General features: G+C 34.8%; 1 protein-coding gene across 1 annotated transcript in view; it reads left to right on the top strand.

Moving 5' to 3' along the window:
• LOC114334914 (fibroblast growth factor 20-like) overlaps window positions 1-20,460 on the top strand; it is a 35,052-nt gene that overhangs the window by 13,710 nt on the left and 882 nt on the right. Inside the window, exon 3 of the mRNA XM_028285051.2 lies at window positions 16,144-16,250. Within this exon, the coding sequence (XP_028140852.2) occupies window positions 16,144-16,250 (107 nt within the window). The remainder of the gene's footprint in view (window positions 1-16,143; window positions 16,251-20,460) is intronic.

Consider the following 20,460-nt stretch of genomic DNA (forward strand, 5'->3'; position numbering starts at 1 on the left):
AATTTTACAGACAAAGTACAGGTATTAATTATATTAGAGATGAAATTCCATTGTTCGTTTATTGTATGTAACACTTATATATTATTATTATTATTGTTGTTATTAATCAAACTTGATTGAAAGAAATGAAGAACTTTTCGACAAAAAGATGTGTTTAATCCATCACTAGGAACACAAAATACGGTCGAGAATTTACATTCTCTACGACCACAGCAGCCACTTGAGCCTACTTCGACTCTGGAACAAAAACTCAAAGAAACTGAACTAAGTACAAATAACTAATTTGCTACATTGAACTATTTTCAACAATTTTCTCCGTCAGCAAGGCAAGGCCTGCTGACGGAAAGGCACAAACTTCTTATTCTAGCTCTCTAGAACTGATCGCTCTTCTCGACTACTTCGAACTGATCTCGATTATACTTCCAACTCCTCTAACACCCAAAACTCGCTCCATCTCCCCATTTTTCTATCCTACTACCGGTTTTACCAATAAAAAAATTCGCCAATTTCCACTCTTATCTCAAAACGAATAGAAAAGGTTTAAGAAAACTTCAGCCACGCCTTCAAAGGCAATAACTTATTCTTCCGCAAATAGGATCTACGCAATATACGAAATTTTGATAATTTGTGTCTCAGCTCAAAATTCTCCCAGGCTTTTTTGCAACGTTCGCAAAATTACACGTGTAAACTTGTTGGATTATATAAACACACTCAGAGCCTCTTATCTGCAACGGTATGCACTATGTAAACAAATCAGTCCAAAGCATCAAATTTTCGTCGCCAAAAACACATAAAAAAATTTACGAGTCTCATTTCTTTGACGGCAAAAATTCAACTTCAGACAAAAACAAGAGATACGAATACGCATGAGAATCAAGAATTAATTACGTAATACTACAGATTCATGAAAAATGAAAAATAGTCACACATTTCCACGCGACAAACAAACACAATTTCTGAAACGGAGTTACCGTACAGGGTGAAGCAACAGGAATTAGAAAACGTTAATGCCCTTTACACCCATTACAACAGAAACTCAACCTGATAATACACCGCAGGAAAACCACGAGTTACGTGATAGCCTAGTAAACGAACTGGCTCGTGCCGTACAAGAGTTTAATGGAACAAACGCACTCATCAGACCACCGCTACCAAGAATAAACTCTTGTAAGAAACTAGGTGCGCTGTTACAAATCGTGAACACTGAAGTCCTACCCAATTATATCGTAGAAGCCCACACATTGGAATGTTTGCATATGCTAATCTACTGTGTAGCAACAGCAATTGCTAATGTAATGGGCATTAAGATCAGAACACGACGGGCTAGTAATAACAGAAGAACTGGTAACATAATTGCACCCTGGGAAAATGACTGCTCGGGAAGATTGAATTACTGCGTAGGGATATTGGTCAAGTAACATAATATATAAGATAAGGGGTGTAACAACTAGAAAAGTCATTAGAAGAGCTGAAGAAATAAATCTGAGCACTGCAAGACACTCGAGATATGATCCAGAGAATAACACAGCCCAACAGTGTCTGGATACATTAAAACAAAAACTCTCCGTCTATTCAGGACGACTAAGGAGGTACAAAGTTAGTGACAACCAAAAATGTCACAATGCACTTTTTGAGAATTCTGAGAAGGCGTTCTACCGAAAACTCAATTCCACCGTAGAAAGTGTCGACAAGTCTTACCGAAGCCAAGAAGAAATTCATGAGTTTTGGGGAAATTAACTTTCCACACCAGCTGCTCTTAACAATAATGCTGGATGGATTGAAGACACGACAAACAACTGTCAACACTACGTTACGGCTAACTACGAACCATTCACCACCGAAGAGGTCTCAAATATCATCAAAGAGATTCATAACTGGTAATCTCCTGGATCAGGCGGAGTTCAGAACTGGCTTAAGAAGTTTTGGAGTATTCATGAGTGCTTATCAACATTAATTAATCATGTTATTTTTAATCCGCAGGAAATACCATAATTTCTAACACAGGGAACCACTTATTTAATACTGAAGGATCAAAATAACACCCAAGATCCAGCCAAGTACCGCCCAATTACTTGTCTTCCAACTTTGTATAAATTGGTCACATTCTGTGTAACCCGGCGTATCTACCAACACTGTGCTCTAAACAATATCATAGAGCCTCAACAGAATGGATGAGCTAAGGGTTCCATGGCTTGCAAAGAACAACTTATCATCGACTCAGTCATTTCTAACCAGGCATTAACCAAAAAAAGAACCTCTTTACTGCCTTTATTGACTACAAAAAGGCCTTTGATTCAGTACCGCATGAATGGGTTATAGATATAAAGATATATTAAGGATATACAAAGTCGATGATAACATAGTGACCTTTTTAAGGCATATAATGACAAGTTGAAAGACTAAAATTTACCTCCAAATACCTGGTGAAAACAATATCAAAACGGAAAATATCGCAATCAACCAGGGCCTGTTTCAAGGAGACTCGCTGAGTCCATTGTGGTTCTGTTTAGCTATGAACCCCCTATCCCAGCTATTAAACTCCACTGACTCAGGTTTTAGCATTAAAAACAACAATACTGCAGTAGCGATGCTTATTGATCTGTTGTTCAGAACCAAAAAAATGAATTTATTAACGTTTCGACGCCCAAGTCGGGTGTCGTTGTCAAAATACAAAATAATACTAAATAAACAAAAATGTTGTTGCTTAGTAAAAAATTCTTCTAATTTATTTAATCTGACTCATTTATATCGGCAATTCAGGCATGTATTATACATTTTAAAGTAGAAGACTTTAAAATGATATTGCCAATATTGATGAGTTGTATATGGATGATTTGAAATTAATGGCTTCCACTCGAGTCAACCTAGAACAGATGCTAAAGACTGTAGAAACATTCTCTAATGATATTAGTATGCAGTTCGGACTCGACAAGTGTCGTGTTTTAAATATAGTCAGAGGAAAGGTACAGCCCGGTGGATTTCATATGCAAAATGGCCAGAACATCGAGGCTATGGGTGAAAATGATATGTACAAATATCTTGGAGTAAAGCAGGCGCGGAAAATTGACCATAAGCAAATGAAAACTGAGATAACTTCTGAGTTTATACGAAGGGTAAAACAGCTGCTTCGTTCACAGCTTAGCAGTAAAAATTTGTTTAAGGCATTAAACATTTACGCTTATTCCGCGCTCAGCTATTCATTAGTATGTAAAGTGGACAAAAACGCTCAGTATTGTAAAGTGGACAGAAACGGATATAGAAAATCTTTAGCGAAAAATACGAACACACCTCACAAAGGCACAAAAACACCATCCTCGAAGTGCAGTAGAAAGAACGACACTACCCCGGTATTTAGGAGGACGAGGACTTATGGATATAGGTGAGCAATTAGATATGCAGATTGCTAATTTACGGACTTATTTTCAGATACAGGCTAAGACATCTACTCTATATCGAGCTATTTGCGCAGTAGATGACACAACACCGATCAAACTGAGGGAACCAGAAATGCGCATAAACCACCTTACAAAGGACGAAAAAATGCGCACCTGGATGGGTAAACCCCTGCACGGGCGATATCTCAATGAGGTCAGCCAAGACTATGTCGACAATACAGCGTCGAACTATTGGTTGACATCAGGAAAGATGTTGCCTGAAACAGAAGGTTCATTACTAGCCATTCAGGATCAGGTTATACCAACCAGAAATTACCTGAAATATAACGTCAAAGACCCTCAGGTCCAAAACGACAAATGCCGATATGGATGTCAAGCCCAAGAAACCATCCAACATATTACCGGGGTCTGCCAGGCATTTGCTGCAACTGAATACAAGGAACGGCATGCCTCAGTAGGAAAAATCATTCATCAAGAGATAGCTATAAAACTGGGACTTTTCTAAACGGGCTATCTCTCATATTATCAATACGTTCTTGAGAGTATGCTTGAGAATGACAACTATAAGCTATACTGGGACCGCACTGTGCTCACAGACCAAACAGTGGCACATAATAGACCAGATCTCGTATTAGTCAATAAATTAACGAGACAAACAACACTCATTGATTTGGCGATTCCTAACAACAATAATATACGTTATAAATTTACTGAAAAGATCGCCAAGTACAGAGATCTGGAAATTCAAATACGGAGACAATGGAGAATGCAAAGTACCCAGAGAATACCGATTATTATGTCTACTACTGGAGTCATTCCGAAAACCCTCCTCGAAAGCATAAAAAAGCTGGGTCTGAATGAACATCTTTATAAGACCATGCAGAAAGCTGTACTGTTCGCTACGGCCAGAAGTGTACGAAAATTTTTGGGAGATACACCTGCATACCAAGTCACCTAGGGCTCGATAACACGGAACGAGTCCCACCAGAGCTCAATCCTTCTGATACCCTAGGTATCTGGGATGAGTCAATTTTCCCCTTAGAGGGAGTGTGAGCCGTACGGCTAAATCTGGAGAATGATACATCAGAATAACTATGATTTTTGTATAAAAGGTAATATACCCATCTAACGTACTTTTTGGAACATACAGGATGGTAATTTTTAAACCATCACCTTTTTATTTCGGTCCTCTTCCTTCACACAAATTTTCATATCTTTAACCTTCGGAGTACGAAGACTGGGTCAAGCGTGACCCGAAATTCACTTATTTCTTAATATTTTATGAAATATTTTTTTTACAAATCCGATTGATCGTAAGTTCTCCTTATTTGTTTCGGTCTATTTTTTCGTATATAATTCGTGAACATGCAAATTACAGTTTTTCCTCTACGTAACATCTATGATGCCGGGTCAGTCCTGACCCGGTCTTCGGATTTGGAAAAATATTTTTAATATGTTTGTAGGTACACGTAAATCGCAGCCGTCTCTGTTTACGGGTATACGTATTCAAATATATGGCTGGAGCGAATTTACCTATGCCCGTTTTCTGTAAGGTATTAAAATCTGGCCGCCGGAGCGAACTAGTGTATACCCATGGGAAACCATCTTAAAAAATTTAAATACAATAATTTAGGATTATAATGGTTATGTTTGTTTGTTTTTTGTTGAATTAAAGATACTGTTTATTAATACTGACTATTTAAAACATCCTTATAAATAAAATGAGAATGGGTCACGCTTGACCCATCTTCGTAATCTAAGTAAGTCAAATAATCTCCGTACTCCGAAGGTTAAGAGACTGATAAGATCCTCCTCCTCTATCTGTTATCCTTCGTAAGGATGTAGTGGCGTCATGTAAGTCGTTTGACTATTTCTATCCAATCCTCTCTCTCCTGTGCGTGTTGTTTTGCTTCGGAGAACGAGTAAGGTAACTGATAAGATATATTATAATTATAAAAACGATCGGTATTACTAATGAAATGTACCAAAAATACCAAAATTCCAATAAAAAATTAGTTTAAGGAATATAAAATCTCAAAGATCAAAATCAGTATACGTTAAAAAACTTTTTTTTCGGCTTTCCATGGAGCAGTTTTCTTAATTTTTTTGTTCCCAATAACTCGAACAGACCCACCTAACTAAGACATTACTAAATGTCAGCGTTGCTTTTGTTTTGTTATAATAAATTAATTTATCTATTATAACAAAAATTTTTAATTTGTTTAAACAAATATTGTTTAAATAATTATACAACTTTAAAATGAGATTATTTGTTGGTTAAACATTAAAAGGTACACTTGTGGTAAGTTTGTCTAAAAAAAGCTTACAATTGGAAAAAATAAATAGTTTTATTTTATTATAAATAAATTAATATTTATTATAAGAAAACTAAAGCATCTTTGGCACTTAGTAATGCTTTAAGTAGGTGGCTCTGCTCGAGGGGAAACAAAAAAAAATGAAGAAGATTTCTCGATGGAAAGCCGTGAAAATGCATTTTTTATTATATATTAAATTTGAATGTTGAGATTATATTTTCTTCAACCTAATTTTTATTTTAAATTTTGGTATTTTTCGAATTTTTCACTTGTAATACTGATCTTTTTTTAAATAATATTATGTAATGAGTCTCTTAGAAATATAAAAATTTATTTGGAGAAAAAAGGACCGAAATAAAAAGGCGATGAATCGAAAATTGCTATCCTATTGTTTATAACTTTCTCGCACATGCCGGTCTGCTTTGACCGGTTGTATCTCAGAAACCAGTCATCACAATTAAACGTTTTTTCTTTTAAAAGAATTCGTAATTTAATTTTATCGTTGCCGAGATAACAATTTATAGTTGCCGAGATATTCTATGATGTACGAAACTGAATGCTGGGCAGTGAAAAAGAAAGAGGAACAACGAATGCATGAGGCGGAAATAAGAATGCTTAGATGGATGAGTGGAGTGACAAAAATGGGTAAAATTAAAAATGAGTATATTAGGGGAAGTCTAGGTGTGGCACCAATTGATGCCAAAATGAGAAGGCATATGTTGAGATGGTTTGGGCATGTTCAACGTCCATACGTTATTCACCCAATACGAAGAATTGCTGAAGTGCAGATTCCTGGAAGGAGTAGGAGATGAAGACCAAAGAAGACGTGGGGGAAGACGATAAGGCAGGCCATGTTGGTAAAGGGGATTAATATTGATATGTCCCAAGATAGAATTGTGTGGAGAAATGCAATTAGAGAAGCCGACCCCGCATAGGGATAAGGCAAAGAGAATGATGACGAGTTGCCTAGATATTCTATTTGGTTTTAAGCCAAAAATTTGTTTATAATTTTAAAACATTCCTGAGGCCGCTTAAATAGTCCAATTGCAATTCTGTAACGTACGTTAGCTAGGTATAATGCCTTTTTATACGATAATCATAGTTATTTTGATGTACCATAATTATTATGGTTATTATTGCGACCATAAGTCGTAAATTAACAATTTAATTGTTGCTAAACTATTTGTTCAATTCCCATCGGCTTCTGGAAATATGTAATCTATACCAAAAAGTTTTTTTGTCATCAAGTTATTTAGTTATTGATACGTAACATGACACGTTTAACATGCATAAAAAGGTAAAACAAGCAGCTGGTCTTCAGAAATCCAACACAGCTAGCAAACTGCGAGACCAACGGGGAAATATCTTCAGTGGTAACCTCCATCTTACATATTATGCAGGATGGAGGTTACCACTTACCAATCACATCAGATGAAGTGCAAAAAGCAATATCACAACTAAAAGATGGCAAAGCTCCTGGACCTGACAATGCATATGCTGAACTCATAAAACTATTTAATACCGACGCGCGACGGTACTCAACGCCTAACAAACATATTTAATGACATACCTATATTTGAACCGAGTAATACCAAGAATATGGCTAAAGTCGACGTTTATTGCTTTACCAAAGAAAATAAAATCCGTATCCTGTAGTGATTTCCGAACCATCAACTTAATGAGCCATATTTTAAAATTATTTGTAAAAATTGTACATCAAAGGATATATTTTATAGAATGTGCGAAAACAAAATCAATCGTACACAGTTTGGTATTCGGAATGAAGTGGGTACGACAGAGGCTCTCTTTAATATGCAAGTAATATTTCAACGATGTAGAGACGTAAATTGCGATATTTATGCATGCTTCATTGATTACACTGGTCAACAAAAAAAATTGAAAAAAAAATGAACAGACACTCTGATGGGTGTTCTTTACTAATTTTGGGTCGCTGAACTCGAATATGACCTCCGTTTTTTTCCATCACCCTCCATTTTTCCGCTCCCCCCTATTCTTGCCAAAATAGTGGTGAAATAGGTAAATTTCGTTTAATTTGCTCATTTCGCCGCGATAAATGCCAACTTATAGATTAAAATTACAGTAAAATAATGATTAAGATTATGCCCAACGATAAACATAATTGGGGATCCGAAGGGGCGAAAAAAGGGGAAGAAAGGGGTATTTTTCTGAAAAAAACGTAAAAAATCAGCATTTTTCAGTATTTTTTTTGGAAAAAAAGCGACATTACAGGCCTTTTGCCATTTTTTACACCTTCCCAATACCCCCATTGAACCGCCTTGCATCATCATATCTCTCTTTTTCACCCTCCCCCCTTAAAGCCCCCTCGTTCTTCAACAAGAAAAAAAAAACATAAATATGGATGTACAAAAAAAAAGAAGTTACCTATTTATTTGAAACAAACTCTTATGTGATTTTGATTGTATCTGAGAATTATGACAAAAATATGATTAGACAAGGTGGAGGGGGAGAAAAAGTATTGAAATTAATCATAAGGCTAAGCAATCAAAAAGTCTGAAAAAAAAACATACCTGCATCTACTTGAAAATTTTTCTCCTTTTGTAAGCGTCCTCTGGTGTTTCTCGAATTTGAGTCCATCAGTAGTCCGCCAACATACTAGGGTTCCATTTTCCAGCGTATCTCTTCTCCATTTGGGCAATCTGCTGATGAAATCTTTCACCATGCTCGTCCGAAACGGCTCCACAATTTTCCGGGAAAAAACTCAGGTGGGAGTGGAGAAAATGGACTTTCAATGACATATTGCAACCTAAAGCCTTGTAAGATTTAAGTAGCTCATCAATTCGTTGTTGATAGTCATCTGACCTTTTGTTTCCAAGAAAACTGCGACAAACAAAAACAAAAGATTCCCAGGCTCTTTTCTCTTTTCTTGACAAACTGTTGGAGAAAGCATCGTCATCAAATAACTGTTTAATCTGGGGTCCCACAAATACGCCTTCTTTGATTTTGGCATCACTTATATGCGGAAATTTTTGCTTCAGGTATAAGAATCCTTTACCATCCCTATTTAGAGCCTTAACGAATTGTTTAAAAAGGCCCAGCTTAATGTGAAGTGGAGGTATAATGATTTTTTTTTGTCTACTAAGGCACCAAAAGCGATGTGTTTTTTCTTTTCGCACATAATGTTGATCTTTAGCACGGCTGTCCCATTCACAAAGAAAGCAACAAAATTTAGTGTATCCAGCTTGCAATCCAGTTAATACTGCCACTACTTTGAGGTCAGCACAAACATTCCATTGATGATGATCGTAACTAATTTTTTCCAAAATTTTTCTTAGATTGTCATATGTTTCCTTCATACTGGTTGCATAGGCAACAGGGACCGATGGTAGATCATTTCCATTATTAAGTAAAACCGCTTTTAAACTAGTTTTTGAGGAATCAATGAAAAGTCTCCAGTTTTCAGATACGTATGGTATTTTTAGCTCAGTCATTAGTCCTGCAATGTTGTTACAGCTAATTAAATCTTCATCATCATCATCTCGCGAGAAAAAAGAAATGAAGGCGGAATTTCTTTTTCTGAAAAACGTAATATTGACATCTTTCTGCAGGAGATTTTTCTGCTGAAGTCGTGAACCAAGAAGCTCGGCTTTTATTTTAGGCAGGTCTAAATCGCGAACTAAGTCGTTCAATTCCTCCTGAGTAAAAAGTTGTGGTTCGTTCGAACCGTTAGGCGTGTAGTCTCCATCTTGGCTCCCATGTGAGGTCTCCTCTTCCAGTGGTGACGCATTATGTTCAGTGGCTGATTCTTCATCATCTAGGGTGTAGTTTACGGGTGGTATGGGAACAGGCAGCATATTACTATGTTCCACGGGTCTAATTGCCGAAGGGATATTCGGATAAGTGATGGTACGTTTCGATTTTCGCGAAAATCCAGATATTTTCGTCATACAAAAATAACAGTCCTCGGCATGAGAAGTGGGCTCACGCCAGACCATTGGTACAGCGAAGGACATCGGACGTGATTTCCCACCTAACCACGAACTTAAATTAGTGTAACAACTATTGCAACATAATTTTGGGGCCCATGGCTTGTCTTGATCCCCGACTTTGCAACCGAAATAATGCTCATAAGCTTTTCGAACCATCTTATTTAAAGGTCTCCTTTGATTCTTAAAAGTTACTTCTCCACAAATATAACAGAAAGAATTCACATCATTCTTACAAAAACGCGGCATTGTAACTCCAAAAACTTTACAAAGAAATGTACTTGAAGCACAGAAAAAAAACACGTGTGCTAAACGCAAACACCTCACTTTTAAAAACTTCGAGACAGTCTGTCTCGAACAACACGCTCACTGCAACTGACAGATGCTTGCTTGCGAATTCAAGTAGTGTAAAAGAGAGAAGGGGGGGGGGTGGGTGAAAAAGAGAGATAGGAAGGTGCAAAGGGGTAGTGGGAAGGTGTAAAAAATGGCAAACGGCCTGTAATGTCGCTTTTTTTCCAAAAAAAATACTGAAAAATGCTGATTTTTTACGTTTTTTTCAGAAAAATACCCCTTTCTTCCCCTTTTTTCGCCCCTTCGGACCCCCAATTATGTTTATCGTTGGGCATAATCTTAATCATTATTTTACTGTAATTTTAATCTATAAGTTGGCATTTATCGCGGCGAAATGAGCAAATTAAACGAAATTTACCTATTTCACCACTATTTTGGCAAGAATAGGGGGGAGCGGAAAAATGGAGGGTGATGGAACAAAAGGGAGGTCATATTCGAGTTCAGCGACCCAAAATTAGTTAAGAACACCCATCAGAGTGTCTGTTCATTTTTCCATGTTGACCAGTGTTACCATAAAGTGTACGATACAGTAAAGTACGACAAGCTGATAAAGATATTAACCAATATTGGAATAAACAACTGTGATTTAAGAATTATCAGCAATCTGTACCAGAATCAAACATCATCTATCCGGACAGAGGCAGGAGAATCCGACGATATCAAAATCAAACGTGGGGTCCGTCAGGGATGTATACTATCACCACTGCTGTTTAGCATCTACTCTGAGCAAATCTTTCGAGAGGCACTAGATTATGTTGAAGCCGGAATTAGAATTAACGGAGAATGTATCAATAACATAATATACGCAGACGATACTGTGGTAATCGCTGACAGTTCTGAAGCCCTCCAGGAGTTCATCAACAGAATCACAGAAGTCAGCCAGAGATACGAACTTTCACTAAACACTAAGAAAACAAAATGTATGATGATATTTCAGAAGGAGTAGCAATTTGGATGAATCAATGTGAACGGTCAACAAATATAAAGAGTAAAAACATACACCTACCTTGGTACGAACGCCAATGAAAATTGTGACCATTTCATAGAAATTAAATGTAGGATAGGGAAAGCAAGATCTGTATATAATAAAATGGCTAAGTCATTTACATGTCATGATTTATCAATATCCATAAAAGTCAGGTTACTACGATGTTATATCTTTTCTCTACTGTTGTACGGAGTTGAGTCGTGGACTGTCACAGACACCACCTGCACATTGTAAATCCCAAATCTTGATTTAAAAAGTCTATACATTGTAAATCATGATTTGTGAGTGCTCCTTGTAACATTCAACGTCTCTTGGTTTGTTTATTACTAGTAGTCCAAGCAATGAAGCTTAAAATAGGACAAAACCTCGCAATTTTTACAGAATGGATCGATTTGCTTGAAAATTTAAGAATAAGTAGTGGATAGTCCAAGGATCAAAATCTATATGATGCCAAAAGGCGCTTTTACCATGGGGGTGGTTGCCACCCCATGTCGGGGGTGAAATTTTTTTATTATATTTTGACCGCAAAAGTTGGTAAAAACATTCATTCTAAGCAAAAAATGTTGTATACATTTTTTTGATAAAATTAATAGTTTTCTATTTATTCGCTATCAAAAGTGTTAGTTTTATATTAAAAAAATTAATGTTTTTAAACAGTTTTCTGCAAATAACTCAAAAAGTTTTTGTTTTATCAAAACAACTTTACTTAACAAAAATGTACCTTTTGAAAAAATCAACAAAACCGTTGTTTTAAATTTTCTGTAAGACCAATAGTAATCGAGCTATACTTTATTATATGTTAGGTCTTCTTCGGCAAATGCTAAATATTGTAGATTCAAAGTCAAAAGACGAGAAAACTATGCATTTTTCGAGGACCACTTCTTTAAACTAATTTGAATTATTTAAAAATATCTATCTTCAGAAATAAAAAAAGTATTTAGCTCAAAAATTAGGTGGCTTATAATGAAAAGAATGTCAGACCCTATATTTTTCAGCGAAAAAGTGATCGAAAGCAAACCCCTAATCACCACCCTGATTAAAATTAGTCATTGACCTTATTTCGTCTTCTTTACTTATGTATTATTAATAGGTTTTAGAAGTTTAACTGGTTTAGAATGATTAGTTTTTGAAAAAATAGAGTCAAAAGCAAATATCGAATTTTTGAAGTTTGGTAAAAAATTCCCTTTTCTTCAGAATAGAAAGATTATCATCAGAGATACAAAAAAATATTTAAATATAAAATTGTAGCCTATTTAATTCCCAAGAACTTGGTTTGCAAAAATTTTCTCTACGGTAAAAATTGAGTGAGCTATTGACAATTAAATCTTTTAATAACATGCAAAAATCACCTTTACCAACCCTTTCAAAGTCACAACTTTTTGCGACTGAGGATTTTAAAAGGATTTAGTATCAATAGTCTTATAGATCTTGTAAAAACCTACAAAATGATTTTTTAACAAACTTTCTAGGATAAAAATTAAAAAGGTTAAGGTTAAAAAATCAATATATTTTTTTTCAAAAAAAAAAAGAAATCCAATTGGAAGCATAATAATGTAAGTTAGCTTTCCTTTTAGTCATTGGCCTTATTAATTCTTCTTTATTTATGTATTACTAATAGATTTTAAAAGTTTGACTGGCTTAGAATGATTAATTTTTAAAAAACTAGAGTTAAAAGCGAATAACGACTTTTTGTAGTTTGGTAAAAAATGCCATTTTCTTCAAAATAGAAAGATTAGCATCAGATATACGAAAAAATGTTTTTATATGAAATTGTAGGTTATTTAATTCCCAAGAAAGAGGTTTGAAAAAATTTTTTCTACGGCAAAAATTGAGTGAAAGATAAATGAGTATATATAGAAAAACATTGATTTTTTCTATATAAAACTAACACTTTCGATAGCGAATAAATCGAAAAGTATTAATTTTATCAAAAAAATGTATAGAACATTTTTTGCTTAGAATGAATGTTTTTATCAACTTTTGCAGTCAAAATATAATAAAAAAATTTCCACCCCTAAGATGGGGTGGCAACCGACCCCATGCTAAAAGCGCCTTTCGGCATCATATAGATTTTGATCCTTGAACTATCCACTACTTATTCTCAAATTTTCAAGCAAATCGATCCATTCTGTAAAAATTGCGAGGTGAAATGCTTCGGTTTCTGGACTATAGTGCATTTTTATTGTGATTTTAGTAGAGTCGTTTCCTCATTACTGTGTCTTGTGACACCGTACCATATGTAAGAAAAACTCGGTTTTGGAAAGGGAAAATAGTCGAAATTAGTATGCAATTTGAAATTAATAAAGAAAAGAAAGTATAGAATAGGAAAGAAAAAAGGAAGAAATAGTCTCATCAAGGAACACAAAATTTTACGAAAATCTCGAAAAAAATAAAGGAAGGATGAAAATTTGGGAATAGGTAGTTGAAATTGTCTATTATTTTATAAGAAAAAGTTTACAATTCTACATCCCCCCATATTACAAAAATTTGAAAATACGTGAAAAAAATTTTCTCGGGGGTGAAAAAAATACGTTCAAAATAAGTCCGGAATTGGATATAATGACTAATTCTAAGCAACTTTTGTTCTATAGTTTTTTTACTTTTCGAGTTATTTGCTAGTGAATATGTTCATTTTTAACAATAAAAAAAACATGTTTTTGGACGGTTTTTCGGAGATAATTCAAAAAGTAAGTATTTTATCAAAAGAAATATTGTACAAATATATAGTAAAAATATAGCTTTTAAAAATTGAAAAAAATGGTGTATGCGTGAAGTCTGCAGACACAGTAAAAGCAGAGTTGCAGCTAATGAAAAGTAGGTTCCTCTTCGTTAAATTTCAAATCGGATATTTCAATGTGAAATAACCAAAAAACGGAGCACTTTTCTGGGAAAATTCATTAATGCCTGGTTGCACCAACAGATCTTAAGCTCCAGTTTAGCTAAGCTCTACTTATAGATAGGGCCTCCTTGAGTATCACTTACGTTGCATCATAATTTTAGATTCTTACCTTATTATTAATTATACCTATTATTATATTATGGTATTCTTATTGTAATATATTATAATTATATTAAATTAATTCTTATGATATTCTCGACTTAAGCTTAAGATCTGTTGGTGCAACCGGGCATTAGACTTTTTAAAGTGTTTGAAAAAAGGTTTATTTTTGTTTTTTAAAAAAACTTCTAATATTAAAAGTAAGTGAGTTACGCTCAAAATAATTGTTGGTCCCTTTTATTTTTTGGTAAAAAAAAATGGCGAAAATCACCCCCTAATTAGCTTCTCAAATAAAATTAATCGTTACCGCTTCACAAGTTACTTTATTTATGTATTATTTATATTATCTATAAGTTACATTGGTTTAAAGTGCTCAGTTTAAAAAAAATGGAGTTTAAAATAAAACATTTTCTTTTACTTAGAAAAAAATCGGAATTGTTTATGGAATTAACTTAAAAATTATTAATAATACCAAAAATCTCAAAGAGTAATAAAATGTACGACCTTTTGCTTTTCTGAATATTTTTAATTTTTTGTTTTCTTGTTAGACAAAAATTGGTTATGCTAGGGCTGTTCCAAATTTGCCTAAACTCGTGATTAGTTACTAGCTCAAGCCATTTTTATTACATCTTTTTCAAAAAGAAGCACTTTGAACCGATGAAACTTACAGATCATATAAATAATACACAGACAAATAAAAGTAACTTGTGAAGTGGTAATGATAAATTTTCTTTGTGATGCTAATTAGGGAAAACATAAAAGGGACCAACAGTATTTTGAGCCTAACTCACTTACTTTTAATGTTACAAGTTTTTTTAAAAAAGAAAAATAAACATTTTTTTAAACACTTTAAAAAAGTTAAAATGAATTTCCCCCGAAAAGTGCTTCGTCTTTGGGTTATTTCACATTGAAATATTCGATTTGGAATTTGACGAAGAAGAACCTAATTTTCATTAGCTGCAACTCTGCTTTTATTGGGTCTACAGACCTCATGTATGCACAATTTTTCAATTTTTTATGAGCTATATTTTTGCTAAGAATATGTTTTTCGCTAAAATACTTACTTTTTGAGTGATCTCCGAAAAACCGTTCAAAAACATGTTTTATTTTGTTAAACATGAACATAGTCACTCACAAATAACTCGAAAAGTATTGACTTTTCTCTATAGAACAAACTCTATAGAACAAAAGTTGTTTAGAATTAGTCATTTTTTTCAATTCCGGTCTTATTTTGAATGTATTTTTTTTACCTTCAATAGGGGGGCATTCCCCTCCATTTTTGTAAAATGAAGGGGATGTAGAATTGCAAACTTTTCTTATATAATAATAGACAACTTCAACTACGTATTCCCAAATTTTCATCCTTCCTTTATTTTTTTTGGGTCAGATTGTTCTTTGATCGGGCTAAAAAGTATAAAAGAGTAAGCTCAATAGACAAGAGACACAAAGAAGCAAAGAAGGTGTGATTTGAGAGGCAGAAAAAGGAATAAAATTAAAACAGATTTCATTCTGAAATAATTTGGGTGTGTAAGACTGAGAACTGGCAAAAAAAAAACAGAAATTGATAGAGATCCTGAACAAACCAAAATGTGGTCACCAGTTAATTTACTTTTCAGCAAATTAACGAATTTGTGGATTGACTAAAATAAATTTTCTAATATTCAATTTATGTTTTTTTCATAAATACAGTAACTACCCTGTGAAGTGAAACTGGAAAGAGACATGTAATAAGGCAAAACGAATCTTAATAAAGTAGAGTCAAGCCAAACTGATGTGTTATCTGGTATTGTAAAAAAGCAAACTTTTTCTTTAAGTGCCACTTCCTTCACGGAGTTCGGCAATCATCATAGCTATTCGGTCTTTAGAGACGGCTGCTCTGAAAAGTATAATTGATGCAATTGATGCAAATATTTTTTTGCATCAGTGTTGGTCTCTGCTATACCATTAATTTTATTTAGGATTGTGAAAGATTAATATAAAAATTATTTTAAAACATTTTTCTTACAGCGCTTTAAAAATAGTTTTGTGATTAACCAAAAACTATAATTTGTGACTTATGCTGTTTCTGAGATGACAGATTCTTTAAAGCTTATTATTTCATAATAATAAAAAAATACTCAATATTTTTTAGCCAAGATTTTACGTACGAGTGCAGAGAATGGTCTAGTAAGGCTTTTAGGTATTAATAGCCAGCTATATCTATGTTTGGACCATAAAGAAGAGAAGTTATATGGAGTGGTAAGTTCATGCTAAACGAAACGAATTATATTTGGATCGAATATTAAAAAGCCGTTTCAAAAACAAATTTCAAACAGTTAAAAATTATTCATAAATTTCACTAGCACTAGATCATAAGGTTTGTGTTGGCAATAAAACTTTAAATCAATATACCTAATATGCCTAATATACCTATGAACTGAGTAATGATACACTGGCGGGCAAAAAATTTAGGTCACTAGATGAATTATTTGATGCCTCGGATTTTCTAAACCTGTTGTCCGATTTGAATGATTTTTTTTTGTATGTTATGGCTTTATTATTTAAGAATCTTAATGTGCTAATATTGTTGCGAGACAGGTAAATTTCATTTTATACCGGGTGTAACAATCATACTGTGTTTTTCCTTTAAGTTCGGAACACTCTGTGGAATATTATAGCATAGATAAAATATTGAAATTAGAACTCAATTGTAACCTTTGGCTTTCTTAACATTTTCTTTTTTGATTCATTTGCTTATGTTGGATAATAAAAAAGTTAGGTACTTGAACAACTAGCCATGTTCTTCATCAATACAGGGTGTTTCTAAATAAGGGCGACAAACTTTAAGGAGTAATTATACATGAAAAAATAATGACCGTTTGCTTTATAAACATATGTCCACAAATGCTTAATTTCCGAGATACGAATTGTTGAATTTTTTCTTACCAACTGACGGTTTATTTGTTGCTCTAAAACCGATTGAGATATGCAACTGAAATTTGGTAGGTTTTAAGAGGTAGTTATTGCGCATTGTTTGACATACAATTAAGAATTTTATATTCACCATTGGCGTGCATACGGGTATAAATATTTTAGATACATCCCGTATGCACGCCAATGGTGAATATAAAATTCTTAATTGTATGTTAAACAATGCTAAATAACTACCTCTTAAAACCTACCAAATTTCAGTTGCATATTTTATCTCAATCGGTTTTAGAGCCAGAAATAAACCGTCAGTTCTTCTTCTTGTAGTGCCTATCCGTTCCGGATGTTGGCGACCATCATGGCAATCTGCACTTTGCACACTGCTGCTCTGAAAAGATTTGTAGTGGTTGTGTTGAACCACGTTCGTAGATTTCTCAGCCAGGAAATCCTTCGCCTTCATGGTCCTCGCTTTCCCTCTACTTTTCCCTGCAAGACCAGTTGCAACAGTCCATATCTCTCACTGTTCCTCATGATGTGACCGAGGTATTCGATTTTGGCAGTTTTTATTTTGATTAACAGCTCTTTTTCTTTTTTCATTCTCAGCAAAACACCCTCATTAGTAATGTGGTCGGTATAAGATATCTTCAGGATTCGACGATAAAGCCACATCTCAAAAGCCTCAATTTTCTTGCAGGTGGCGTCTGTGAGAGTCCACGACTCAACTCCGTACAACAGTATAGGAAATATATAACATCGTAGTAATCTGACTTTTATGGGTATCGACAAATCATGACATTTGAACAACTTTGCCATTTTTTGAAATGCAGATCTTGCTTTCTCCATCCTACATTTGATTTCTATAGAATGGTCCCAATTTTCATTGACGTTCGTACCAAGGTAGGTGTATGTTTTTACTCTTTCTATTTGTTGACCATTCACACTGATTCGTCCAAATTGCTGTTCATTCTTAGAGATCATCATACATTTGGTTTTCTTAGTGTTTAGTGAAAGTCCGTATCTCTGACTGACTTCTGCGATTCTGCTCATTAACTCCTGTAGGGCTTCAGAACTGTCAGCGAATACCACAGTGTCGTCTGCGTATCTTATGTTATTGATACATTCTCCGTTAATTCTAATTCCGGCTTCAACATCATCCAATGCTTCTTGAAAGATTTCCTCAGAGTAGATGTTAAACAGCAGTGGGGATAGTATACATCCCTGACGGACCCCACGTTTGATTTTGATATCGTCGGATTCTCCTGCCTCTGTCCGGATAGATGATGTTTGATTCCAGTACAGATTGCTGATAATCCTTAAATCACAGGTGTTTATTCCAATATTGGTTAATATCTCCATCAGCTTGTCGTGCTTTACTGTATCGAACGCTTTATGGTAATCAATGAAACATGCATAAATATCGCAATTCACGTCTCTACATCGTTGAAATAGCACTTGTATACTAAATAGAGCCTCTCTTGTACCCACTGCATTTCGAAAACCAAACTGTGTTCGGCTAATTTTTTCTTCGCACAGTCTATATATCCTTTGATGTATAATTTTTAGAAATAGCTTTAAAATATGGCTCATTAAGCTGATGGTTCGGAAATCACTGCAGGATACGGACATTGTTTTCTTTGGTAAAGAAACAAACGTCGACTTCAACCATGCTTTTGGTATTACTCCGCTTAAATATATGTCGTTAAATATTTTGGTTAGGCGTTGAGTACCGTCGGTGTCAAATAGTTTTATGAGTTCAGCATATGCATTGTCAGGTCCAGGAGCTTTGCCATCTCTTAGTTGTGATATTGCTCTTTCCACTTCACCTGATGTGATTGGTAAGTGGTCATCACATATGTAGGATGGAGGTTGTTCGGATCTAGTATCATCAAAAAGTTCCTGTATGTATTTTGTCCATATGCAGATTTCTTGATTTCTGTCTGTGATGATATTCCCCTGTTGGTCTCGCAATTTGCTAGCTGTGTTGGATTTCTGAAGACCAGCTGCTTGTTTCACCTTTTTATGCATGTTAAACGTATCATGTTTTTGCTCTAACGACTCTATCTCTTCACACTGTGATTTTAACCAATTTTCTCTGGCCTTTCTTATTTCAGTTCTTATTTGTCTCTGAATCGTGTTGTACATTATTTTGTTGTTTTTTGATTTTCTTCTTTCTTCCATAAGTTGTAGTATATTGTCGTTCATCCAACTTTTTCTCATCTCTTTCTTTTCTATTAGCTGTTCTTCTCTGATGTTGTTAAAGGTTTCACATATATTTTGGAGTGATTCTTTAGCATTATATGTTTGCTCCATATTAATTAGCTTCTCTGAAAGAATCTGTGCGACTGTCTCTTTTGTTTTCTTATCTTTTAGTATTCTCATATCGCACTTTTTGTTGCTGTTCTTTTTTGCAACCTTCTTGAATCTAAACCTAAATTTACCAACAACAGGAACATGATCTGATGATACGTCAGCACCGGGGTAACCCTTAACCGATAGGCATCCATTACGGAATCTCTTGTTCACCATTATTTAGTCAATTTGATTCCGTATTACGTTTCCTGGTTGATCTTGCGGGGAGACCCAGGTGTACAAGCGTCTTGGTGGTAGTTTGAAGAATGTGTTTAGTATTGTAAATTCTTCTTCTTCTACAAACAGTTATAATCTCTCTCCCCTTTCATTTCTCTGTCCTAGACCAAAATCACCTATGAATTCACCGCTTCTCCCTTTACCAATTTTCGCATTGAAGTCACCCATAATGATTGTTATATCTTCTTTTTTAAGTCGTTTAATTGACTTTATCAACAACTCATAGAATTGCTCTAGATCTTCTTCTGGTTTATCGCTCGTGGGGGCATACACTTGTAATATATTTAATTTGACGGGGCTAGTATTCAGTTTGATTATTATTAATCTTTCAGAAATAGGTATAACCTTTGTAACATATTGACGTAATTGGGGAGACACGATTATTCCAACCCCATATATATGTTGACCATCGTCATTTCCTGAGTGGTATACCATATGGTTGTCAACAATACAAGCACCACTATTTGGCCACCTCATTTCGCTTATGCCCATTATACCGATTCCGAGTGTGGTCATTTCTTGAATGGTATTATGAATTTTTCCAGCCTGATACATTGTCTTCACATTCCAGGTACATATTTTAATAATCAACTCTGCTGTTCTTAGAAACACTTTTCCAGTTCTGTCACAGGGGTTTCGCTGGGTTACGACCTGGGAGGCCCTGTAGTCTAAAGGTGGATCACCTCCCCTGCCGAATCTTGGCTTCCGTATTCCATGATTAGTAACTATTTCCACTTTAGTTGGATTTGCCATGATAGCTTTTCTAGAGATGTCATCAGGGACCTTTAATGCAGTGGTTTCTCGTTGCCTTCTGCATTCTGATGCCGTTGACCACTTTCTTGGTTCTTCCGCCTTTGAGACCAGTTTCCCAGTCTCAGGACAACAGAGTGCCCTTCCATTTACCAGCTCGTCCGCCCGAAGCCGTTGGCCAGTAAATGGTGGATTGCTTATCCCG

The sequence above is a fragment of the Diabrotica virgifera genome, chromosome 7 (assembly GCF_917563875.1).
Source record: "Diabrotica virgifera virgifera chromosome 7, PGI_DIABVI_V3a".
NCBI classification, from domain to species: Eukaryota; Metazoa; Arthropoda; class Insecta; order Coleoptera; family Chrysomelidae; genus Diabrotica; species Diabrotica virgifera.